This window comes from Zosterops lateralis, assembly GCF_965231275.1.
Source record: "Zosterops lateralis genome assembly, chromosome: 1".
Lineage (NCBI taxonomy): Eukaryota > Metazoa > Chordata > Aves > Passeriformes > Zosteropidae > Zosterops > Zosterops lateralis.
The window spans coordinates 22330749-22357846 of NC_139762.1; the positions used below are offsets into that span (position 1 = coordinate 22330749).

The 27098-nt window shown below is 41.5% G+C and overlaps 1 protein-coding gene across 1 annotated transcript in view; it reads left to right on the forward strand.

Moving 5' to 3' along the window:
- ITGA8 (integrin subunit alpha 8) overlaps window positions 1–8544 on the forward strand; it is a gene marked incomplete at its 5' end in the record, with an annotated part of 117414 nt that extends 108870 nt beyond the window's left edge. The window contains one exon of the mRNA XM_083864930.1: window positions 111–8544. Within this exon, the coding sequence (XP_083721056.1) occupies window positions 111–197 (87 nt within the window). The 3' untranslated portion in view covers window positions 198–8544. The remainder of the gene's footprint in view (window positions 1–110) is intronic.
- Window positions 8545–27098: the final 18554 nt, after the last annotated feature.

The window sequence follows — 27098 nt, forward strand, 5'->3', positions numbered from 1 at the left end:
ACATTGTGCCCAACATCTCAGGTTGCCTGAGTGAAGAATCAAACTGCAGCTGAGTCTTCCTGTAGTTGTGTTACCATGACATCTTTGTTTCTGTTGATTGTTTTCTGCAGTGTGGCTTCTTTGACAGAGCTAGACCTCCTCAAGATGACATGGCTGACAGGCAACAGCTGACAAATAACAAGACTACTGATGCATAAAGGAAGAGAGTGACAGTTCAAGTCAGAATCCTGCCTGAGAGACTAGAAACATGATGAGGATTAAAGGAAAGATTCCTTCCAATCAGTCTTCCTTTGTACCTGCAACTGACATGGTGTCAATCTGATCTATGCAATGTTCTGAGAACGTGCCACATGATGGCCATCCTTGCCAAAGAAAGCAATTTATCACTGCCTTATAAACATATTTGCCACTGAACAGAATGTTTATCCCATATTCCAGTCTACGTTTCAGCAGATGCTTCTGAGCACGTGTGGTATACTGAGATGCTTCCAGAACAAGCCCAAATCTCTCAAGGAGAGAATGCCTTCATTGCTGTATCGTCTAGAAGATGGAGCAGGACAAACTTTCTAAATGCTACTGTATCATGCAGAGTACCTTTGAAACCTCCCTAAGAACTTCTATGAAATTATGGCTCAGGGAGACAGGCAATATATCAGTACTGTGAAAGTACTTCTGAAACCCAACGGTAGTCTATAAATAACTTTATAGATGGGGCACAATTATTTATTTTTCCATCTTTTTGGAATAAGTATCTGATATAATCATCAACATAGATTTTAAGAGCAGAAAGGAAAAAATAATAGAAATCACGTACTTACTTTGCATGTAAATAGAAGAGTAAATGCATTGTACACACAGAACACAACTTCCCTGGCTACAAGGTGTTTTGCAAAGGAGGAGATTTATGGAACACTTTACAAGATGAGACATATGATAAGCAAGTACACATTGTATGTCTTTCAGCCCAGAGCTGGCAGTATCACACCCAGATAACTAAATCCATGCACAGTATAGAGCAGAGATGAGTTACCCTGTCCTTGCTTTGCTGATGGCTGGCAGCTGTACACTGAACAGGATACAGTCATTTCTGAAACACTGTCTTAAATTATCACAGCCACAGTGGTGATATTGAAAAGGCTTGGGGGTTTGGGGCTGGGGAAAATTTTCTTGGCCTTTTCCCTGTTACTTTGTTGAAATCGCTTCTTAAAATGGAACAGCTACTGCAATAATTGTTCACCTAAAGAAATCTTTGCCTTTTTCATTTCTGAATCTACAAGCTGGCAGCATCTTAAAAGTAATGCTTTTGGCAAAGCTTAGGACTTAATAAAATTATTTTTTAAGTAAAGTCTTGCAGAAAGGGGTGACCGGATTTGTTTTTATTCAGATAAATAGGATGCCAGCCAACCAAGCATGAACAAAAAGAAAGAAAGAGATTTTGATGTAAAGACTAAAAATGTACACTTAGTATTTTTGGGGTGTTTAGGATTCCAAAGAAGGTATGTTTCACTCTTTCCCTTCTATCAGCAAATGATCTTGATCTCAGCAGGGGCTTTAAGCTCTGATCTGTGCAAATTTTTTTTGTGAACGCTTGAGTCTTTTAGTGCTGCCTGTGAGTGTGAAATTAGCAATACTGTGTAAACTTCAAGGGAATTGTTCATTTTATGAAACATACACACCACTTGCCTTCTCCTGAGTTCCTTTTCTTTCCAATCCATCTCAGCTACGCAACTGGTAAATGGCCTCATCCAGTCTGGCACTTTTTGACTCCTTATAAAAAACTGCCCTTCTGCTTCCTAGTACTTCAAGACAGGAGTAGTCATGAGACATTGTCAGTTCTGCCAGTCTGACACAAGATTTTAGAGTTTTATCATTTCCTATATGCAGACTGACCTGGGAAACCTAAGCAGGAGCTGTATTACATCTTCATATCTAAGGCAAATTTGCAAGAATGCCTTTACAGAGTCTTTAGCTTATCAGATGCAGTGTGCCCACACTTACAGAGAGGAGACATGCTTCTGAACATGGATGTGAAGCACCTGTGTGCTTCACACAAGCAAACACCTCTGTTTCCTAGGGATGGGGAGGCCTGACAACTTCCCAGTCCCCCAGAAAACCATTAACAAACTCCTTCCCCCAGATGGTTTTGAACTGATCACTTATAGATTAGAGACATCAGCTGATAAATACCATCACAAAGCAAGTCTGTCCCATATTTGCACACCTCTGTATCCCATGCATTCAAGGCAAAGTCATCTTTCCATGAAAAAAAAAAAAGTGAGCTTCCAGCTATTGTAAATATTTAATTGTTGTATGTAGCAGCTTCAGAAATAATATCAGCAGATCATTGTAATCACATCATCTGCACAACTCTGATGAAACAGCACCATAAGGAGATACTGAACATAGGACTTCTGTATGTGCAATACTTTATATTACTTATATACCTGAAGCATGTTTACACTGGCATTTGTGGTTGTTTTTTAAACTTTTGAATATACTGATAACAATTACAATAAAGGAAAAATGGAAGGGGGGGGAAGGAAAACAAATACAGTGCTGTTCAGTATTTCTTGCAGTGTGTTTTCAATCCTGCATTGCTCTGAGGATGGGACTGGGTGACCTAATAAGTTCTTTGCAGTTGTAACTTCTACAGTTCACTTTTGAGCAACTACTCTCCATTTTAATGATGGGCAAAACATGTTCAGATACTAAATTTAAACAAAAAAGGAACTTCAGTGACTGTTAGGCCTGGCTGGAATCCATTGGCTGCAGCTGTGTAATGTCACTGGAAACCAAATTAGAGGCACATGATCTGACAGTTACTTTGAGCAATACTTTGTTTTATATTTCTACATCCTTGTAGATTAAACTTCCCCCATGGAAATGTCTAGAGTTGTGTATTGTCAAGGACTGTAGTCTATTCCCAGCATTTGTGGATAGTTTTGGCTGCAAATTGCAAACAGCTTTGTGAATATTTCTGGGTTTCAGTGCTTGCCGAGAGTGTTTATTCCCTGGGGAGATTGCATCCTGATGTGGACACTAGCAGGCAGTTGACACAATCTTCCCCCCAGTATATTAGTACTGGGCTACATGATAACCTCTGCCACATCCCTACATGACTGAACTTTTGTTGCAGTGATGTCATCTTTTTAATAAGTTACTAAATGCAGCTTTCTGTAAAGGTAATATAGACTTGTGCTTCCCAATGTATGTGGTGAGCTGCTAATTGCAGAAAACATGGGAGTCCAGAGAGTAGGAAAACCAGAAGATTACTTTAAAAATTAGTCTTTTAAAACTCTTTATTGCTATGACCACCACAGCACTCTAGTAAAAAGAGACACATTCGTCTTTTATTTCACATGCTTCTTGCTGAATTTGAGAAAGGCTGCCCAGTTATTTTATCCATGCAGCAGACTGTATCATATTTTCTGTTTCATGAAAATTTCAGAATTTGCATACAGGGATCAGTATATTTGAATATGTTTTTCCTTATGGATTTAATCTTTAAAGATATGTAGCAAATATAATTTTAAATTTACCACAGGTTAATTTTTTTTCTTGTCACCATTCCCTAACTCATTTTGAGTTTTTCCTGTTTTTCTCACAGCTTTTACAGGTTTCCCACATTAGACAGCTCTTGAAAACAACACTGATTTTCTCTGTTTTAGCTGTGAACTTTCCATCCATTAGTATGAAGGATCTTCTAGTAGGCATAGCTTACATTAACTAAAAAGCCTTTTGGGAACCAATGAAACACCTAGAGATACGCAGGGGAAAGAAAGCCCCAGTCAGCCATGGCCTATGGCACTCCATTGCAGCAAGCCTTTTTTAAATGAAATACCATCTGACACACTGCCTTTAGGAATTGTTTATGAGTGTTTTATTTATGATTGTTGGCAAAGATCCATATTAAAATGTAGTGTAATGGCAGTGCCTCAACAATAAAAAGTCTTGAATTCAGCTCGTGCAGGCACCATGATGTGACACAGCAGGAATGCTTTTAATATTGAAGGACTGTTCTTGTTTTCACTGTGTGTTGTATTGGAGAGGCACTTAGCTATTCAAGATGCTACCTTACTGTACACAGTGACTTTTAGAAAAGAAGAATGGAAGTAATTGTTCAACTTGCTTTTCAGATGGTTTCATTTGTTTTCAACATGTTATTCTACTTAGCCAATGCACTACATTTCATTTGGTTGTATATTGTTCTTTGTTTCAGTGAGGGTTTTTCAAGGCAGACTTCAGGAACTGTTTCCAAAACTGGACTGCATCAGACAGTATTACTTTTCCATAAGCCACTGAGGATAACAGCGGCAGAGCAGAATTGAGGATACTGTGTGAAATGGTCAGTGCATTACAGGGGCTAGCTTACTTTTCAGGAGCTTACCCAAGTTCATATTCAGAGTTGTATCAACAAAACATCAACCTTAGATTCTGCATTTCTTTTGTCAAGGAGGGCCAGGGTGTGCCCTGTTTATCATTGCTGTAAAAGCCAAACACCAAGAAATTCTCACAGCAAAGCTGGGGAGAGGAGGGCATGTTTTAAACGTGCACAAGACAAAAGTATAGCAGCCAAACCAAGTGTATGGCAAGAGCACAAACACCATCTCTCTTGTGATGTTCTCCTGGTCATGAAGGTTAACATTTTCCCAGCTAAAGCACTCTGCCCATTTCTCACAGACCTGCAGCACCAGAAAATAATCTCTGAAGCTGCAAAAGGTTTCAAAAAGTTCCCACGGATTTCATATTCTTTGCAGAAATTTTACATTATGAATATACATTATAGTTCATGGCTCTTCAGATAGCCTTACTCATTTTTTGTTGGTTTTTAACATTTTAATAGCATTTGAGTAAAGGTAGGTCAGCATAGTAAGACCTGAAAAAGAAAATAGATTTAAACTAACAGCGAAGTCTCACAGGAGTCCCTGGCTTATATCTGGGTTAATTTTTTTTTCCATTTTAGGCTTGGAAGAGGCCTAAAGAGACCAGGAGATAGCTCAGGTGAGGAGTGTTCTGGCTTTGTTGTAACAAATACCCCCATGCCAACTAATGTGAAAAAAAATTGTTTTAAAGAACCAGGTCTATCCTCTCCTCCTATGTGTCCTGTATATGAGAACAGGCACAGCATGGGTAACTGACATAATTAAACTAGGGGTAGGAGACATTCACAATTTAACTTGGTACACCAAAAAGAAACTTTCTTGTGGAGCAGGACAAAGACTAAAATTTTCTCACTTCTTAAAATTAGGAAAGATTTGTTTTTCTTGAGGAGAACATGACCCCATAGAAGCACCATGAGTACAAAAATAAACACAAGGTAGCTACACACAAGGGACTTGCTATCAAGCAGTTAAGGAGGCTGCAGGGTACTACATTAACTATAAACAACAGGAAGAAGAGGCTGGAGAGGAGAAATCAAACCTTTAAACACATAGATGTTATCACAGATCAGAAGCAAGAAAAAGGATGATTAGTAAAATGGATGGATTGGAAATAAGGCTCATCTACAGGAGATGAGAAGTTGTGACCTCAGAATATAATGAGACTAATGATCCACTATAGTGGTTTGATTTTTTTTTTCTTTACAATGGCCAACTGATTCATTGCACATGCAAAGTTTGAGGAAGATCATTTCCCTAGTCATTAGATAAGGAAAGGAAAAATATCTGCAACTGTGACAGGCTTCTTGTGTTAACTGTGAATATCTCCCATTCCTAAAAGAAGGACTGTATTCATTGACTTTGAGAGAAGGAAGGAGGTGATAAATGACATGACACTTGAAGTTTTTCCAGCTTCTGGCTTCACTGCTGTTTCAGAGTGACTTCAGGATTTGCTGAGGCACTGCGACATATTTCACTGTATTGGTACAGACTGTGCTATCCAAAAGTAACAGAAAGGCTTTTCTATCAAACCAGTAAAAACTAAATCTTTTGCAGAAACTTTCTGCCTATGCCTGGCTTACCCAGGAAACCTTAGGAGTAAAGTGGTGTTTAAGTGGGGTGGTTTTATTTATCAAGTATTGCTACATGCACTAAGAAGCTTCTCTGTACATGTAAAATCTTTGGTCTTGAAATCCAGTTTCAAGTAGTTAAACTGAAACAATTCTTTGCAAACAGATAAGGAGGTACAACTAAGTCAGCAATGGAATTGAAAAATTAATTGATGTAGTGAAGATGACACCTATGTAATTTTGGCTGTAATGAATGCTTGATATTTTCAAGGTTTACTAGTACTTTAATTCCACATTTAATATATTATGGTACTAATGAAGCACTTACACATTATTAACAGTGATATCTGTGTTTAGTGTAAGATATTCACTAACAGATCAGACAAAGCTGTTACTCTCCCAAGAGGAGAAAATGCTAATACCATAACAGTTTTCAGTCCTTTTGACATATTTGCTTTGCCTCAAAGACTTCTGGAGAATGTTGCTCTGCTCTGTTGAGTGCTGCATCATTAATATTATTTGCACCATTGGCTCCTACATACTGAACTGGTTTGGATGGTAAAGAATCAGTGCCATCTCCTCTGCATCTGCTTTTTGTTTAAAATGATGAGGATGTCTCCTGTCTCATGAACATCTCTGCAGCTTTTCAGTAATTCCCATGTGATTGATGAGAATATATTCTACTTGATTTGGGGGGAAAGGGGTGTTTAGTCTCCACCCCACTTTTCTAATGCCCATATATACACAAAAAGTCAGTCCTGTGGTATCTATTACAGATTATTTCACTAACCAACCAGCCAAGTCTTTGTTCTGTAATTTAGCAGAACATAGTAACCCTGAACTTGGCCCCCCAGCCATTTTAAGCAAACATCTGTGTGAAACCAGACTCACTGCAATGTCTTTAAGAGGAAATCTTGTAAAATATATTGTGGACTCCTCATTGTCATCGCTACAGTTGTTATGCTGTGTCAAGTGTATACTGATTTTATGTAGATCATGGTTAGCAGACTTTATTATCTCAAAAATGCTTTTTCTGGAGAGTGGGAATGAAGGGCAAGAAAAAATATGGATTGTCTTTTGCAAGCACACTCAGAGTTGGTGAACTTTTAACTACCAGCCCCTCAGTGGGACCTCCTGAGCAGGTCTGCAGGAGAAGGGGAAGTGACAGTGTGGGGTGTGAGCACCACCAAGGAGGAGCAGTGCCTGGAAAGACATGGATTGGCTCCAGCATAAAGCATTGTCCACACCTGGCATAAAGAGGTGCTTCCTCAGCTGCCTTAGGACTGAGGGGCTATGTGCTGACATCCCTTTTTCCTGAAGCACTCTCTTCCTTTGTCTGTGCCCCTTTGCTCCCTCCTCTCACTCCCTCCTGCAGTCAGTGTTTTGCCAACCCTCCCATCCCCCTCACAGCTCCTCCTTGTGGGCAGTGGGATTGCCCACAAATTTAATGTAATTTTGGGAAAGCACTTTGTCCCTTGGTTCCTCATCTGCAGCAGGGCCACCAAGTAACAGTGCTGGAAATAAACAGTGTTGCAAATAAAAAACTCCTCAGGTGGAAACCAGGACTCTCCTATTTCTCTAAGGCTGAAGCAAGCTTATAAAGCCAAATCAGTGCTGAGTAACATCAGCCTCCATGGAGCTGCCTTGCAGCAGCCTCCAGCTGCTGCAAATTCAAGTGCCTGTATTGGAGAAGCAGGTGACTGCTCCCTTTCTTCCCCCACAGAGCCACAAAACCATATAGGATTATTTTTTAGCTGCTTATGCTTGCATTATTTGGCCCATCATTTATAAGTGATGAAATAAAGTAAAACCAAGGTGATGAAAAAAGTAGCAATGGATACTGTGATTTGAGTTATTTATTACTATCAGGATTGCAGAAAAAAAGTCTGCTTGTTCAATTCTCATCAATCCAATATATATGAAGCTACTGAACTGTCATACAAATAATAGTTTTCCAAGCTGCTGTGTAGAAAAATTTAGGTGGGAAGAACTAGTAATATTAAATACTTATTTTCTCAACTTTGGATCCATGAATGCTAAAAGGATTAAGCTTGTATTTCTTTTGAACACTGAATTATAGGAATTACATGTTACATCTAGAGCTTCACTAGGATTACTCTGGAGATTTCAGCAATGAGATAGAAATGCAGTGTCTTGTCTTTGTTCTATTGCACACTAGGCTATTGCACTTTTTGTTTCTGTAACAAAAGAGATGCACAGCCCTCAATGGGAGTACAGATACACAAGCAACTGTGAATCAGATTATTGAAGAGGATTTCAAGGAATTGCAAATGTGTGTCTCTGAGCAACAGTCAAGCTGGTGTGTTGACTCAAATAAGAAGTGGTTACAGGTTAAGTGCCTGAGGCATTGAATCCCTGGTGCCCTCCAAAAAATCAGAGCTGCCTGAAGCTGAGCAGTCAGAAAAATGAGAACACTTGACAGTCTTGGCTGAGGTATGGCTTTTTGTCAAACGCAACAGGATCACTTCATATCAGCATCCAAAGCTGCCATAAAACCACCCTGAGTGGAAGAGGTTGGCAGGGGGGCCTGCGTGTTAACAATGCAATTCCTTGTTTTGCCTGGCTTGTGTCACAGATGTAAAGATGGCATGTAAAGCTTTTGTAAAAACTGTCTTCTTCATGTACTGCAGTGATGTCTACAGCTTAAAATGCTGAATAGAGTCAATCTCGTACTATGCCCTCCAAGTCCTGATGTTTTTGCCTCACTAGATAGCAGGCACCAGCTGACAAACACCTCAAATGCTGGTGCTCTAAGGAGGAATGAAGCAATTTTTCTACATTATCTATTCTCTTAACTATTCTGTTCAACTGTTCAGTGCTTCCACCAGGACCTGTGGGGGAAGTGCAGGATTTGGGTGTTGGCATGCCTTTACTATGTGCTAGGCACAGAGAAAATTTGTGGCACCAAAGGCTTGCACTTCAAATATAAAATATGGAGCAGCAGATGGATGTAATAAAATGTTTCATATGGAAACAATGACACAATTATGAACGGCATAATAAGCAATGGTCATAGCATGCCAGGGCCATAAGCAGACTTCCTATTCTGGATTCCTAAATTGGGCATTGTAATACCTAAATAGAAGTCATCTGGCCCATCAAGGCAACCCAGGGCATGTCTCCTAGTTACTCCAATGCCTTATACAGCCAGTGGAAATGATAGCTGTGGGTTTACTCTCCAGCAACTCCTTTGAGCTCATCTGGTAACATTCAAGTCTGGTGCCAAGGAGGAAACAGCAGGCATCAACTTGGGCTATTTTCCCTGCCTTGCTGGGCACTGAGGCACTGGGTGCCACTGAGATGTGCTGTCCCAAGACTACTTTTCAGAAGAGCACTGGTGTGCAAGGTAGGAGAGACAAGCAGGCAGAGGTCATGCCCAGGAGCTCATCTCAGCCCTGTATTACATGCTCTGCTCTGGCGGGGCTGTGCTGTGGTTCACAGCAGCCCACCATGCAGAGGGACTACAGAGAGAGAAGAAGGGCCTGGCTGCAGTCAACTGAGTAAAGTGATCTCCTGGGACTGCAAAGTTGTGCTCATACGAGTGAGTGGGTTGCATCTTCTGTATTACAAAATGCTCAAAGCATGGGCATTTAGAACCCCAAGAAGATATCATCTCTCTGAGTGCCAATGCTTGCTGTCCTGTGGTTCCCAGGTGTCCAGTGTCCTTTTCTGCACCAGCAGCACTAGTGCTGTGGGAAAGATGATGCATATATCTCTCCCTAGATGCGTCCACCACCCAGTTATGGTCCTATCCTGAGAAGTAAATGGTTGTTCGCATCCTGACAGGTTGAATTAATTCTAGCATTCACTTGCTCTGCTTTTTTTGCTGAATACAGTGGCCAAGAGGCTGTTATACATGTCGTGTCTCTTTCTCTGATCCTTTCTTGAGCCTGTCTGTGTGTGGCATCATCTAAACAGGCTCAGTAGCTTGGGCCTCCCACAGACTTTGAGTGGTTCTGCACCAGTTGCAAAAACTCCAGCAATGAAATGCTCATGCTGATTTACTTCTGAGCTTGTGCAATCACACATGAGCATCAACAGACTGCAGCAGTAGAAGCAGCAATGTTAAGGCTGGATACCCCTATGGGCTGCCTTCCCCAACTAGTATGTGGTCCAATTTACTCTGTTGAAATAAGGCTTCTAAATTTCTTTTAAATCAGCCCGGGGTTTCCTAACAATCAGTCTAAATGTGATCCCTTGCCAACAAATTAACTTGAAGAAGCCTGGAATTCCAGCTATGTTGTTTGAGATTCCCAATTAATGTCTTGGAAAGTTTACAGCCTTGCCATGTTCTGCTAATCATTTAAACATTTAACTTGTCAAATGCTCAAAGGTGAATTACTTTCATGTTCAATTTTCTGAATACACTGGGAATTTTTTTTCTAACTTGATCATTCAAAACAAACAACCGGATTTTTATGTAGGCACCTAAATCAGTGCTTTGGTCTGCCATGCTTTGAACTCGGATATCTGAAAATCAGCCACTCTAGATATCTACATATGGCTTTAGGGACCTACGTCTTGGCAGCTAAATTCATTTTTGTGATACTTTCATATGTTTTCAATAAGAATCTAAACATAAACCAGACCAAAAAACATAGAAGTGGGGGGAAGAAATAAAAACAATGCTCTGTAGGATATCTATGTGTTGACATAAAATATGGAATAATCCTGGCCTACTGCATCTGTGTGTGCACAGTTTTCTTTCAAATGTGAATTATTGAATCAGTAGTTCAGCCTGTCCTAGGAAGAGAACTACTGTATCTCACACATACCAAGACAGCAGGCTCCACACTGACATGTTTAGAAGTGGCATTCAGGTGCCCACCACGCCTCAGCAGAAGGTCTTCATTTGCTCCCAGGTAATTTCCTTGGCATTCTCAAAAACGAATTTTGGTGTCACTGATGAGTAACGTTTTTCATCTTTTCTGTTCTTATGCTACTGTCATAGCTGAACTCTGCCTTCAGGCTGCAACTCTGGGCATCAGACCCACTCTGCAAACTGACAGCCTCAGGAGGGCTTCTGGGTGAAGAAAAGTTAATGGTATAAGGCCACACTGGTAGTATCTAGGAGATGCCCAGGTTTTCTGGCATCAGAAATTACTTGATCTAGTTTTAAATTTACAATTTGTCAATGGGGCTTGTTTTTAAAGGTACAAATATAATAGGCTAACCATCCTACCTGCAACCTCAGGAAAAGCGAAATATCTGCTTGAAGGTCCCTTGACAAACTGTTCTTTATGTTTGTTCAAGGAAAATAAACCAACATTTTTCATTCATTAATGTGGCCAGACAGAACAACAATATGGCAGCAGAGTCAATACAATGACTATTTTGAGACTGCTGCTATGATTTCTCCATCCAGTAGACTAAAGTCCAAAAAAACCACCAAAGTTCTGGGGTCTACACTTTGTTCTTGCAACTCCTCTCTCTGGTCAATTGCTTCTCTGGAGAACAGCACAGCTGTGAACATGCTTGGGCAGGTCCATCCACAGCTCCTCTGGGAGGAGAGCAGAGTTTGGTAATTTCAGGTAAAAGGCAGCACACCTCAATCAGCACTTCAGCTTTTACCACAATGCTGTTACTCACCAAAAGGTCAAAATAGCACCCATGATTGTGGTCTCCTTACCCCTGCCCTTAGTCACAGTGTGAGATAGGGTTCCCAGGTGGGGAAACGAAAGGGGTTTTACTCTTTTATCCTGCCTGGACATAGGTTTAACTGCAGGGACCCTCCAGCCTTGAAAACTAGTAAGTATTATTCATACAAAAACAGGAACAGTACATACCTATGCCCTAAAAAATTAAACTGAAATCCAGAATTATTACCATATTTTTACCAGGAGAACACCTTAAAAACATGAAAATAGAGTGCTTTCACTGTGTACCTTCTTCCTGCTCTAGAGAACATGTACAGAGAAACATAAGAGCTATAGAGCTGCCATAGCCTTGTACATACATGTTTGCTATGGTAGAACCCTCCCAGCCAGGATGTGTACAGAACCTCCAGATTTCAGTCTGGCCCAAAATTTGTAGCAGGAGCTATAGAGGCCAGAGTTCCTTGGTCAAGCCATAAACTTGGACAAAGACTTCCCTTTCTGTGTTTGCACCAGCACACATATACTCCTCTCCCATGCAATGTTAGGCAAGAAGATGAATTTCACCTAGACAGAAGCATCTAATGGGGTTTAGCTCTTCCATGGCTTTGTGTCTGTGACAGCTCAGTGGCTGTTGCCAAATGTTGTATAAAGCCCTCTTCATTCTTTACATTCAGTACTTCTCAGTTTGGTTTACACCCACCAAAAATCTCTTCCATGTTTTTCTTCCTTACAAGGAAAATAAACTTGTAAAGGGGGAGAAGTGAAGGGTTACATCTGGAGAGAGTTATGGCTATGGCTCAAAGGAACAACTGGAATGTCAGTAATGCGGAAGTTTCTTCCACAAAGCCATCTCTTTCCTCTTCTTGAGAAGTACAGATACAGGCTGCTGCTGCTCACAGAGCACAGCCCCAGTGCACATTCCAGTGCGGAATGCCAGCAGCATCCCTGCTGAGAGCAATGATTTACATCGGTGCTACCCTCTCAGCCTCATGCACACTGTCAGGAGCAACTCGGCATCGGAAACTGCTTGTCTTGAAACTAATTATAAAAGCCCCAGCCATAGAAGTAGCAGCAAATTTTATGATTGGCCAATTCTGATACTTCTTGGTATGGATTTCTGACAAGCCAAGTGCTCGTAAATGCTGCTGAAGTCACTGGCATCGGGGGTGTTTGGCAGAGGTAAAGACTCTGTCTAGGTGGTGATTCTGAGCTCAGCAGCACCGAGTCTGCCACAGCCTCACAGCTGCATTAACCTGTGACAGATACTGTGTTGGAGGGTGACATCTTCCACCTTCAGGCTCAACTCTGCATTTTGAGGAGCATGTAGAATGAAGAGATGGGAAAGAAAATACTTTTCTTTGGTGTAAGTTAGTAATGAGGAAATACACATACAGAGAGTTCAACTGACTTCTCTTGCTTGTGTAGGATTTCCCTCAGACTACAGCTCTTAGAGGGTAGGGTTGACTGGTTTTTGTTTCGTGCAGGTGAGTGTTATGCAATTCAAAACCATTCCCTGTTCAAGTAAATGCAAAAGTTTGTCATTAAATTTTTTTAGACAAGAAGTTAATTTTGGATTCTAAAATTCAAGTTATATCTGCATCAGATTTTCTAAAAGACATTAAACTTAACTGCTTATAAACAACCCCATTTCTGAAAAGAAGGCTCAATGTTTGAAATACTTAATTTTTATTTAAGCAAAATGTACAAATTTATTTTAAATTAATCTGTTATCTGTAAAACCATTATCTCCTAATTTTTTACACATGTTTTATAAGTTTGTTTGTTCATAAACAAACTAATTTTGGAATAATGACATTCAGGGAAGAGGAAAAAAACAAACTATGAGGCAGTAACATCTACAGTGATAATTTTTGTTTTTTCCATTTGTAAGGCATAGAGTATTTGCAGTGTACAATTTCATGCATATTGTTCTCGTTTTGCTTCTCTCATAAGCATGCCAGACTAAGGACAAGGTTCTGCAGAAATACTGAATTCTAATTGTTTTTAAAAATGCCATTCAGGGGAAGACAAAAGCTACCCTTCCCCATTGTGGATCTTCTTTTTTTCCTGAGATATTCTAGCTTCTCTTTGCAGTCACTTTTTTATTTCCTTTCTGAAATGTCTAATATAGAACAAAACTATGGCAAAGTGAAAGTATTGATTAAAAAAAAGGATATACTATTCATATACAATTTTTAGTGTATTTTTGGAAAGAATTGTGAGCAGAACAGCTACCAGTGTTCCAAACAAGCAACATCTGCAGTGCATCTAGCAACTGGCTTTTCAAACATTCCCTTGTGTGTTTGACTTGTTCCTGCACCATCTCCAGAAACGACTCCTGGTAGCTATATGTGTCACCAGAATGGATGTGGAGGAGAAGTTATGTGGGAAAATGGTGAAAAACACTTTGGAAAAACTTGGACAGAGACCTTTCTTTGGAGGACATCTCCTTGCTCACTCTTGAAATAAATCCAGTGGTCCCAACGAGACAGTTATGGATGCACTGGGTTGACAGTCCATCACGATGAACCCAAAGACTATACTGTGCCCTGGATTTTGCCATTCTTCATGTTTGAGTGCTTATTTGCCCCTCCTGAACATCCAATTATGCAGGAATTAGTTACACACTATGTTAAATTCATCTGAGAGATATTTTGATTTGCCAGCTATTTAGCCATCCTCACTCTCGAAAATTTGTGTCTCAATTGCAGCAGTTGCTTCATCTATTGACACTTCACCTTTGAACAGGGAGTTTGCTATCATTGTTATATCAATATCAATATTTATTATATCTAAATATTACAGGAATGTTTGTAGGGTTTATGGAATCATTGATACAAAATATTAGATAACATTGGAGCAGAACTGAATACCTTTAGAAACACCTGCTCAGTGATGAGACTCCATTGCCAGTGTTCTCCTGTTTCCAAATTAAAATTTGTCACTTCTTGTCTGTTTAGTTGGTAATCCACTCAATGTGAGCCACACTGATTCACATTCACACTGAAATTACTTTGCAGTCAAAGAACCCTCCAAAATTGAATGTTTTAAAGAACTTAGCCTTCTATCGATACTGCAGCTTTTACCAACTAGATTTATAATCTCGTTTTTAAGATAGAGGTAGACAAGCCATACAGAACACAGGGTTAGTCACAAAACTACAAGACTTACTCTAGATTGAAGCGTTCCTGGTTTTAATGGTAATGCTCATATATAAGAGACTCAGAAGTACTGAAGACCATCCCATTGTCATCACAAAGTCAGAGCTGCTACCAAAACCTCCCTTCCTTCCATAGAGAGTGATGGGAGGTGGGAAAAAAGAGGGTGATTGTGTCTTTGTGGATATTTTGGCTCTGGCATAGGAGAACAGCAGCTGTGAGCTCTTCAGCTCTTCTCAAAGTCTTCCACAGCTTTCTTAATCAGAAAGGGAAACTGGAAGCTGGAAGTTGATAAGCATTTTAGCTTAGCCCATTTCTGGCCTCCTCATATTAGAAACAAAATGTAGTGGAAGATATGATGCCTCTGTGTGACATTTCTGTTGTAAATGTGTTGTTACAACTATGTGTGCAGATATACTGAAACTTAAAATTGTGCAACTGTACTTAAAGTTTGGTGTTCACTCCTAAAATGGAAAGCAGATATTGATTTATTTACCATGACAAGAATAAAATAAATCTTGCATGCAGCATAGTTTTAAGGGGAAAAGGAGAAGGATTTGAAATATAGCCATGCACCAAGGATCCTGATTTGGCAGCATTTCCATTGTTTTTTCTTTGGGAAATGTTTCTTATCAAGATGGCTATCTGGGATCTTTCTCATTTTTTTTCTGTTCCTTGGAGTTTTTTCTTAGAGAAAATGTTTTAAAATTCTAGATATAATCACAGTTTTTTTTCTTTGCCTTTTCAATCTCAGATATGCCCTAGGTTCTGTACTTCCCAACACAGAGTGACAGGCAACTGGGGGAAAAATGTTTCTTTATAAATTGAAGCTCTCGTTTCTTCCTTTCTTTACTCCCATGTGCAGTCATCCAGATTAATTCTTGATTGAGAACATAATTTAGAGCATTTATTGCTTTCCCTCAGGCCAGAAGACATCTATTTTTTAAAGCAAATATTTTTTAAATAATACTTTGCTTAAATAAATATGCTTCAGAAGCTGAATTGTTATGAGCCTTTTCCACCCAGGCAGGGGGTGAATGAACAGCCTCATAGAAAGGCCTCATTGCTGGGACATGGAGCCAGGACAGCAGCTGAGATGTTTTACCCAGGTAACTGTGGTGGGATGGTTTTCTCAGGTGTTACACATAAACACAGCCACTCACCTGTGTATCTATGGTAGTGCTACTAATCCTTGTGTGCTGCCCAGTGTCCTGACCCACAGTACCTGTGTGCTGGGCTGCCATGGCCAGTCACAGCAGAGGACACAGGTGGCTTCACAGTGCACGTGCTGCAAGAGCTGCTCCTGCCCCTCCGCTCCCACCAACAAACATCACACCCATGTAAATGACAAATGTGGGGGAATGAGATTTGATAAGGAATAAGAAAGAGGGAGGAGGTAAAAGAAAAACACACTCCCTTCTGCTGACATGTCATCACTGGAACATCTGCTTTATGTCTGAGTGTGCTAATGATCTCTCTGAAACCCCGCTGCAAGACAATTAGGGCTGATAAATCACTAGGGGTTTTCTTAGGTTTTAAGACCCCAGATGCTATGGTGGAAAAAAGGAGGCAAAAAGAAAAGAATGGACACTTTATCTCACCTAAAATCTGCTGAGTGCTGACACAAAAAATATAACTTTAAAAAGTAGAATGCCATAAAACACAAAAGCGGTAAGAGTTTTTTTTCACTTTTGTCTGGATTCCAACTCAAACACAAGACATTCTTCATGATTCTCTCATTTTTTGTGGGGGGAAAAAAAATCTAAAAGGACCCTGGTCTTCCTAGTCTTTAGGAGCTATGTGTATATACGTGTTCTTGACTGATGAACTTTCATGCACACATAAGCTTTTTCATCCAATAAAAAGTCATTTTAAAAAATCAAACTATAAATTATAGGATGATTTCATTGCAAAGGTTAGGGGAAAGTCAGAATTGTTTGCTAATGTTTATTCTTTCCCTCTCTATGACATAGTTGATTACAAGGCAGTATGTATTGGGCTTTTCCAGTTCTGTTTGTACACACTGTCTCCCACACCCTCACACAGTGGTAGAAGGCAGATTACACACTGTTTATAAAGCTAAAGCTGGACAAATCTTCTGCAACAGATAGTCTGATTAGCCTGAGCCTCCACCTTGCTCAAAGATTTTCTGGTACTGGATCCTGGTGTTTCAGATTAGTTGGCTACTGAGATTTGTCCAAGCAAGGGACAGACTGGAGGAGCTGGGTGTCAGCTGCACCACTGGGGAGCTGTGGCAACTCCTCATTTTTCAGAGACCCTGGGGGAACTGACTGAAAAGTTTACAAACAATGAGCAGCAAGCTGATGCACCACAAAGAAGCCACTAATATTAATGAAAGGTCAGTTTTCTCGAGACCAATAAACATTGCCTGGAGTTCATATCTGGAGTTTGTTAGTACAGAGCCTCCTCTCCCTACAAAGGATTCTGAAAAAACAACTTCCAGATCATTAAGGTCTGTTGTTTAAACCAAAATAGAGGGCAGGATCCTTCAGGAAACTGGCACTAAAATGTCCTGTCCTTCAGTGGTGAATCACTTACTGTATTTCCTTCATTAAAAGATATGCATATACTCATTTATGTGATGATATTGATGATGAGGATGATGATGATGATGATAGTGAAACTAGAGAAAATTGCAGTGGATGGTTTCAGTAATCACAGGTTCAGTCATTTAAAAAACACTGTGATGCTGATGTTAACTGATGTCCTCCATTTGCTTTCCCTGTGCAAGACATCTCAGTGCTGGCACTGACCTTACACAACAAAGAGCAAGGGTGTCAGAATACACAGTCCTAGAAGTGCATGGTTTGTTATGCATTCTCTTATATAATCTTGGACAGTCTGGGAGCTCCCACTTCCATTGGGCTATGGGGGCTATTGAAAGCCTCTAACACAACCTATTGATTTGTAGCTGTTGATCTCCCCTCTAAATGGAGGGAGACATTATCCCATAAGATGAAATCACTCTGTGCTCTTGCTGGTGCTAATGCAAATGTGAGAGAACATGCCTTTGCTTTACTATTGATAAATCCACTCAAGCAGAACTTGACATTAATTTTAACAAGACTATTTCCCATTGCACTGAAACACCTCGCTTTTTGCATGAAAATAAAAGACAGAAACAGTTTCCAAAGGGTCATTCTGGCCATATACCCTCCCTGAAGGGGGATTCTAAAGTGCTTCTTGTGCAGGGTCTGGGGATTAAGCATATGTGAGAGGGTTGCCCAACAAAGAAGGAAAGTTGGGGGTGAAGTGCTGCTCTGGAGAAGCTGTTTTCCAGCAGTCATGCCTGTTGTGCCACACTGTAGCTATCTTTTTTTAACAATCAGGGCATGACTGCAAATAAAGGGCAATACAGGCAAGAAGGGAAAAAAGTAAGTGCTTAGGAAGGAAGTGACTGGTGGATGGAGTACTAGAAAGTACCTTACTATCATCTCCACAATTGTAGTCATTCTTGTTAGCTGAGGAGAATTCAGAAAGCAACTACTTTGCATGTACCTGAACCTAAGGATTTAGAAGGCTCCCAGACATGTATTATAACCCGCAATTCTGTGATTGGTGACGAGAGGTTTAACTCCAATGCAGTGCTTTTTCCAACATGCATGTTCTCAGAGAGATGTAGATGGAGCACCTGGGGATGTGGAGCACCTGACCAGGCTGCCTAAAGCCAGCAGTACTAGCTCTCAGCTGGATTCCAACATACCGTACAGCACCAGACAGTAGTCAGTTACTTCTTCTGCAAGAATCAAATCCAAGACATTGGTATCCAGTACAAAAATCCCATCCAACTCACCTAAATGGAGACAATACGGGGGCCCCACTGGTTTACCATCTTTGACTTCAACAGTGCATAGTATTCCTCTGATTGTCTGCCTATAAAATGTGCTGGTTTAGGATAAATTAGGGGAGAATCTCCAAAAGGAGTCCCCTAAAAAACAAACCTCCACCACCCCTCCCCCCAGCCCTGGGTTTGGGAAGGAATTCCTTGGAGGAAAAGTGTAAAAAACCGGTTTATTGACAAATGAGAAAATAACACTCCCAACACAAGGGAAAATGAACTTAAGTTACTGTGAAGGGAGGGCGCAGAGCTTCTTTTGCGGGCCCCAGAGATCCCCAGAATTCTCAGGTCAGGTCCGGAGCTGGTCCAATGATCTTCGGGGCAGGGGTGGGGGGGAAGTGAGAAAAGAAAAGGGAAAAAAACCGGAAGCAGCGAAAGCCAAGAGCAAGCCAGCATTAGAAGAGAAAGCCAGCAGCAGCAGCAAAAGCCAGCAGCTGAAGTGAAAGAGAGCAAAAGCAGCCGTGCCGCGGCAAACAGCCCACCGAAAGGGGAGGGACAGCTGTTAGACATAACAATGTAGTCATGATTTGGGATAGGAGATACTGTCAACCCAGGACATCCCTTAGCAATTCTCTTCAACTATTCCACAGGTTTAGGTGCAAAGACCAGTATTTTCTCATTCTTTTTCCCCACAACATTGGGACTTCCAGAAAAGCCTAGTTCAAGTCTACCTGGATTTTTGCAAAGCATTTGATACTGTCCCGTACAACATCCTTTTCTCTAAATGGAGAGATGTGGAATTGATGGGTGGACCACTCAGTGGATAAGGAATTGGCTGGATGGTTGCACTCAGAGAGTTGTGCTCAAATAGTTGCTTAATGTCTGGGTGGAGACCAGTGATGAAGGGTGTCCCTCAGGGGGATATATGGGACCAATATTATTTAACATTTTCACTGGGGACATGAACAGTGATATTGAGTGCACTTACAGCAAATTTGTGGATGACACCAAGCTGACTGGTGATGCAGTTGATAATCTGACTGGAAGGGATGACATCCAGGCAGACCTTGATAGGCTTTAGATTCGGGCCTGTGTGAGCCTCATGAAGATCAACAAAGTCAGGTCGGGACAATCCCAAACATGGACACAGGCTGGGCAATGACTGCCTTGATAGCAGCCCTGCACAGGATATCTTAGGGGTATCTGTGGATGAAAAACTGAATATGAGTTGGCAATATACTCAGGCAGACTAGAAAGCCAATCATGTCCTGAGCTGCATCAATAGAAGCATTCTTCCCCTGGTCCCCCAGCATAGGAAAGACATGGATTTGTTGGAACAAGTCCAAAGAAGGGCCACAAAGATGACTGGAGTACCTCTGTTATGAAGACGTCTGAGAGTTGGGGGTTTTAGCCAAGGGAGACTTTACAGTGGCCTTCCAGTACATAAAGGGGGCCTTGAGGAAGATGGGGACTGACTGAATCAAGGAGTGCAATGATAGGTTGAGGGGTTAATGGTTTTAAACTGAAAGAGGTTTTTTTAATATATTAGGAGGATATTCTTTACTATAAAAGTGGTGGGACACTGAAACTTGTTGCCCAGAGAAGCTGTGGATGCCCCATCCCCGGAGGGGTTCAAGGCTATGTTGGATGGGGCTTTAAGCAACCTGATCTAGCAGATGATGTCCCCATCTATGGCAGGGCAGTTAGAACTAGATGATCCTTAAGGTTCCTTCCAACAAAACTCTTCTAGGATTCCATAAAATGGTGGGCTGTGATATCTCCCAATGTAAGGCTGTAGCAAACTACTGAAGTGTGATCCACAAATATGAACTGGATACAAGCCCCTAGATGAAGAGGGTGGCTTTCATGTGAAGTGACTGCAGATCAGCCTAGAGAATTATCCTGGTTATTCTCAGCAGAGCAAAAAGCAGCTGGAAGAAACACCAAAATAATTCTCAACTCAGATACCACTACACTTAGACAGTAAGAGGGGGAAAGCCCTACTCATTGTCAATATTTTAAAGAGTTGATTTGATGATCTCTGAGCTGCATTTTAGTACCTTCATTATTCTAGAGAGATTGTAGAGAAGTAGACTATTTCTTTCTAGCAGGACAAGTCTGCTCAAGTTGGCCATTAACCTGACATCCTAAATATCTGTTATTAAGACTTCTGCTCTCTTCATAAAGAGTCAAGGAAGCATCTAATAGAGAAGACCTGCAAGGTTATCCAGTCTGCAGTGGTTGCAGTATCTCAGGAATCTCTTCCTGCTTCACCTGGCCAGCTCTGACACCGGCCACAGGAAAGGTACAGATATTCTGGAATACCTCACCAATCCTGTGGGCTCTTGGTCCCACAAGCGTGTTCTGCGACAATGGAACAAAGGGAGGATGCTGTCGAGGTTTCAGCCGCTGGAGTTTATTAGCGCCCCACAAGGAACAACCTCACCTCCAGGGACTCTACCTCAGCAGAGCGCAGATCACCCTGGTGCAGCAACCTAAATACAGGGGTGGAACAATGGGAGGGGCAGAGCAAGGGATCAATCAGGTGCAGTTAGGGAGTGGCTCTGCAACTGAAGGACAACCAAAGGGACTAACTCAAGAGGGGAAGGAGGGGACAGCTGGGATCCTGCCCAATCACTCAACGACCTCACTGGAACTTTCTATACCCAGGGAGAGGCCTCAAAATGACAGGACCCAAGGGTTATATAACCTATGATTGACATTTAACCGTAACTCAGGGGAAACCATAGGGATACACGGGATGAACCATTATAGAGTACAAATAACAATTTAAGGGTAAACCATGAATACATACATTAAACTGACAAAACTAAAAACACACGCTACACTAGTCCATCTCCTTGACAGTGTTTGTTGTTTCGTTCTTCTCTGGTTTCCCACGTCTTAATTTAAACTTGTCCTTACTTCCTTCCTCCCTATCAGCCATATGAATCTCCTTTAAAATAACTGCCTTCCTCCTCAGTATCAGACCAGATAACAGAGTAAATATTTCATGTCTTTCTCCTGTAGAACCTGAAATTAATCTGCTTCCATTAAGAGCTCAATTGCAGTTAATCACTGTTTTCATCACTCTTCTTTCTTGCTTTTTCTGTGCACTTTGCTTCTATCAGCTGTGCCCAATAGTCCCCTCTTCTTTACCTGCTCACCTGTGAATTTTTTCTTGCATTTAGTCACACAACTTTTTAAAAATAATCTCTTTAATTATTAGTGAACATTTGCATCTGCATCTGATTTAATTTTCAAGAAAATTAGCAGTGGTGGACCTTTTGGGCTGAGAAGATGCATTTTCACTTGTTCTTAGTCAGAATCCTGTTCTTCCTTGCTTGCAGGTTCCTTAGCTTGCTGCCTTTATAATTCCCTTAAGGACAATAACATTTTCTCTTGCTCTTTCCTTGTTCTCACTGATAAACATTTAATCTACTTGTAATGTTTCCATCCTTATTTTTTCACTCCTGGTGGTTGGCTTCTTAGCAGGGCTATCCTAGTACCTTCTAGAGGATCTGACCTTATGAGAATAAATGCTAGTTACCACTAAAAATAACCAACCAGTCACAATTAACTGCTCAGGTACAAACAAGCCTTTTCTTTTACCTTATATGCTTAATTGTACTCTTTCAAAATGTTGCTGAAAAATATGACAGTTTTTCAATAGATTTTATTATACTGTAGCACAAATATATATATGTGTATATATTTATAAAATGTAGTATCCTTGCCAGCACTAAGGATTTTCAAGCTGCTGTCACTCTTGATACTGCCCTTTACTAGAATGCTTTAGTGGCCTTTGGATCACTATCAAGCTGGCCATCACTGCAGAGTTATATTCCAATTAACTTCTTCTGCCCCAGCTTGCTTGGAAAAACAATCCATGAGATTTCTGAGGGAGCAATACATCCTTCAGAGAATAGGCTTCCATCATTTTCTCTGTCAAAGAGCTTCCAGATCAAAAGCTGAAAAAAAGTATGCTGACTTTATCAAGACAAAATACTATTACTTCATTCAAATTAAATGTTCTGATAAGGCCATTTTTGCATTCCCAAAACTCAGCTTTGGGGAACACTTAGTATACAGGGGAGTATAAATTTTAACATTTCATTCCAACTGAGATGGAAGCAAATTCAGATGGTGGGTATTTTTTCCCCCGAAAGAGAACTTCAGCATTTCACCCAACTCATAGCATATTCCCATTTACAGTGCATGGATTTCCTGTCTGCTCTACAACCTTCTCCAGGAGTTTGAAGCTAAAACTTTCTGCTTCCCTCCTCAGTAGATCAACGGATTAAAACATTATCTGATCCTTAGTAACCCAGGGCTATAATTTAGAAAAAACCTCATTTCCCTCTGCCCTTTATTTTTGTTTGCCCAAGGGAGCATAGAAAAAACAAATATTATCTGCAGACTTTTTTTTTTGGTTTTCAGAGGCCACATGCAAAAAGTTCCCCCCTCCTTGGAGCTGCAACCCCTTCCCTTATAGCTCTCTGTGCTATCTCGTATATCCTTCCTCTTGTTATTTGTTGTGTATCTTCCAAAATAAACACAACTGTAGAACCACAGGATAACTTCAGATTGCAAGGCTTAGGATCAAAAACTGCATTGGCTTTAGGCTGGAGGCAACACTGCTGAGCATGGGGATTTGAGTTAAACCTCTTTAAAAGACTGCTATTTTTTGCTTTTCCCTGTAAATACTAGAGCAATGTTCACAACAATGCCTTCATGCTTTTCAAGAAGTAGCAGCCACTTGGTTTTATGTTTTGATGAACAGAGAATGTTCTTGCAGTGATTTTTAGTGGGAAAACTTTATCCCATAAACACACCATTAAAAGAACATTCTGGAGGATGTGGGATGGTTATTGGTATAGTCAGGAGGGCAAAATCCAGTTCTGTTTGGATTCATTTATGTTTCTCAGAAGGGACTGTGGGGAACTGGAATTCCAGTTCAGATTGTTTCTCCGTATATTAAGACATGGTTGTGCATTGCACAAGATGGCATAACCCACGTGCTCACTGCCATGCATCCAGCAGGAAAAACATAAATGGCTTCATAGAATTGTTACTCAGTTCCTAAATAGCCTCTTTAAATCAAGAAGTATCAGTTCTCCAGACTCTACAGGAGAAGGAAATTGCACATGAATTCTAAAACATCAGCAGGAGGACAGTATTTTAGGAGTAGAGCTTCAGCTAGTAAACTCTGAAGATTTGATGTTTTAAAGATGAATCAGGAATATATGGAAATCAGTAACATTTGCACAAATGTGAACCAGGACTCACAGAGCAAACTGTATGTTCTGCATGATAATGCATTTTCTTACCTTCGGGGAAATTTGAAAGACTTTGGGCCGATGGGTGCAGGCAGACACGTATTCATTCTGCCTGAGCTCTGAGCTGGCAGGAGAGAAGCCAGCTCCTGTGGGGAAGCTGTGTCATCACAGTGGTGTGGCACTGTGACAAACCTAATGTACACTGTCTCTCAGCATTTGGTCTGTGTCACTGTCCCTTACTGTTCTCTGTAAGGTCCCCTGATTCCATCCATACATAGGAAATGGATACAACTTCTTTGCAAGGTCATCAAATAAATGAGCATCACGTATTGTTGGGTTAATCACATGCCCAATATTTTCAGTATTTTCTAAGTTAGAAAAACAAAGGACATAAATGTTTTAAATAAAAATTCTGTCCCTTCTAGGCAATTCTTTTGACTCATTTGCTCTCAACTTTCCTCTCAAGGTTTAGTCCTACTTGCTCTCCAGCAACCTGTACAGTATTCCCACAAAAAGAGAGCAAATATAACTTGGTGTTATAATGTAAAATGTAAGCGGGAAAAGAAACCGCTTTCCATGGCTGTAAAAATTCAGATTTCTTTCCAGGAAGGGCTCTTATGATTCCCTGTTTGATACCATGACTGTTCTGAAAAAGAGAAAAAAAACCAGAATTGAACCACCAGATCTTGATATTTGTAAGTGTTTTCTCTGACTTAATAAGTCATTACTTGACCATATAATTCATGGCAGGTAGATAATATAAACAACTTTTTTTCGCACAAAATTAATCTCAGTTACAGAAAGTTTGTGGTTCTCCCCTTCAGGTGACACTGCCTTCCACTAAGGTTGAGATGGCTTTAGGCAGAATGTGCCAGTCAGTGCTTTCTTGGCAGAGCTAAAAGACTGCAGAACTGCCTAAAGATTAGAAATATCAAGGAATATGTGGTCTAATTTCTACCTGTTTATGATATTTTATAAAGTCTCAAGGAAAAAAAAAAGGTTAATTATTTAATTTAAATACTATGTATGGTCCTTCTGAGCACACTGCAACAACTATGTTTAAAACAGAATACATAATCTTTGGCACAAATCAAGCTGACAACTGTAGCCAGCTGCCCAGGACTGCTGGGTCTCCCAGCTGACTCTCAGAGGTGAATATAATCTCCAGAATGTCAGATTTCTATAATTCTGGACCAAGTATAGTTTGATCAGGATGGCAGCACAAATGACCCCAACCTTATTTTATACTGTGCTTGCTTTAATCAGCTCTGTAGACAGAGCTGGAAGAGGAACAGGGCCTCTGTCAGGGGCTGTAAACAGCACTTCTGAACCACTTCACTGTCTCAAGGGTGTTTCAGATAGTGCTGTGTAATCACAGTCAAGCAGCAGAATTGAGAGGAACTGACATAATATTCAAGTATTTGTTTTCACTCTGAATAAGACACAGATAAATATGCAGATTAAAAAAAAAAAAAAGTAAATGAAAATATTTAGAATGATATCCTGAGGCTGCAAACAAACCAGAAGAAAGCACTTTTTCTGTTTGTTTTGAGAATAGAAATAAAAGTGCAAAAAAGTTGGAGAGAGATATAAAAATGAAGACAGAAAAAAAAAGCCAGAGAAGTGTGTCCCCAGCATAGGAAGGCCATGAAACAAGTTGGGACAAGTCCAGATGAGGACCATGAAGTTGAAAAGAAGACAGGCTGAGAAATTTGGAGCTGTTCAGTCTGGAGAAGAGAAGGTTTGAGTGGAGACCTCACAGCAACCTTCCAGTATATGAAGGGGCCCTACAGGGGAGCTGAGAGGGACTTTTCGTCAGGAACTGTAGTGATAGGACAAGGAGTAATGGATAGAAAACTGAAAGAGGGAAAAATCAGGTTAGATGTATTCTTTTAGATATATTCTTTTATATATTCTTTACTAATATATTCTTTTAGATATTCTTTACTCTGAGGGTGGTGAGATTTGGAACATGTTTCCCAGGGAGGTTGTGAGCATCCCATCCCTCACGGTGTTCAAAACCAGGTTGGATAAGGCCTTGAGCAACCTGGTCTGGTGAGAAGTGTCCCTGCCCATAGCAGGGAGATTGAGACTAGAAGATCTTTAAGGTCCATTTAAGGTCCTTTTCAATGCCCTAACAGTTGACCTCCCCCCCCCCCCTTTTGGTAAGGGATTGGAATCACCACGCCTGGAAGTGTTCAGGGGGGGCCGGATCTGGCATTGGGTACTGTCATTTAGTTGTTTAGGGGTTCCAGTGGCAGTGCCAGGTTGGCGCTTGGACTTGAAGCTCTTAAACGTCCCTCTCAACCTTGGCAATTTTATGATTCTATCAACGTTCTATGATAAGTTAAAAAATAATTTTTAAATGGACTCAATGACACAAAAAAGAATTTGCTTTTATCTTTAAACCAGAGCTAACAAAACGGGTGCCAGTCCTGAGGCCAAGAGCTGCCCTTGACTCTCTGCAGGCTTCTGCAGGCAAAATTTTGTCACCGGGCTCGGGCTGTGCCCACCCCGGGCGTGGCCGGGCAGAGGTCCCCGCTCGGGGAGGTGAGAGCTGAACCGCACCGGGGAGCACCGCGGGCACACGGCTGTGTCCGCACAGTGGGAGGGGACGGAGAGCGCCGGGCTGCCCTCGGCCACCTGCTCCCAGCCCCGGCCCCGGCCCCGGGCACCCGCCCCCGGCCCCAGCCCCGGCCCCGGCCCCATGCCCGGCCCGGTACTGCCCGCCCTCAGCGCTCGGGGCCGGCCCCGGGCACCTGCCCCCGGCCCCAGCCCCGGCCCCGGCCCCATGCCCGGCCCGGTGCTGCCCGCCCTCAGCGCTGGGAGCCGGCCCCGGGCACCTGCCCCCAGCCCCAGCCCCAGCCCCAGCCCCATGCCCGGCCCGGTTCTGCCCGCCCTCAGCGCTCGGGGCCGGGCCGTGGCCTGTGGCGCAGCGCCCCCCGGCGGGGGAGCGGGCCCAGGGCCGGTGTGTCCGCCCTGCCCTGCGGGCGGTGAGGCCTCGGGGAACTTTAAATAACGAAAATAATTGTGTGAGGTCCCTGCACCGCAACTAGCGCGGACTAGGGAGACCACGTCAAATATTCGTACTTAAATATTAGCTGTAAAGCACAGTTTTTATTTGTCATTATAGATAAACTGAGGGTTAATGAGAGGGTGAAAACTTAACGTGACTCTTGTGAGGCAGAAACAGACCCCTTTAAGCAAAATCACTGGCGTGTGTTGCTGGTGGAAAATACATTTATCTGAGAGGCTATGACCATTTACCTGATAGGCTATTTCTCTTTTGCTATG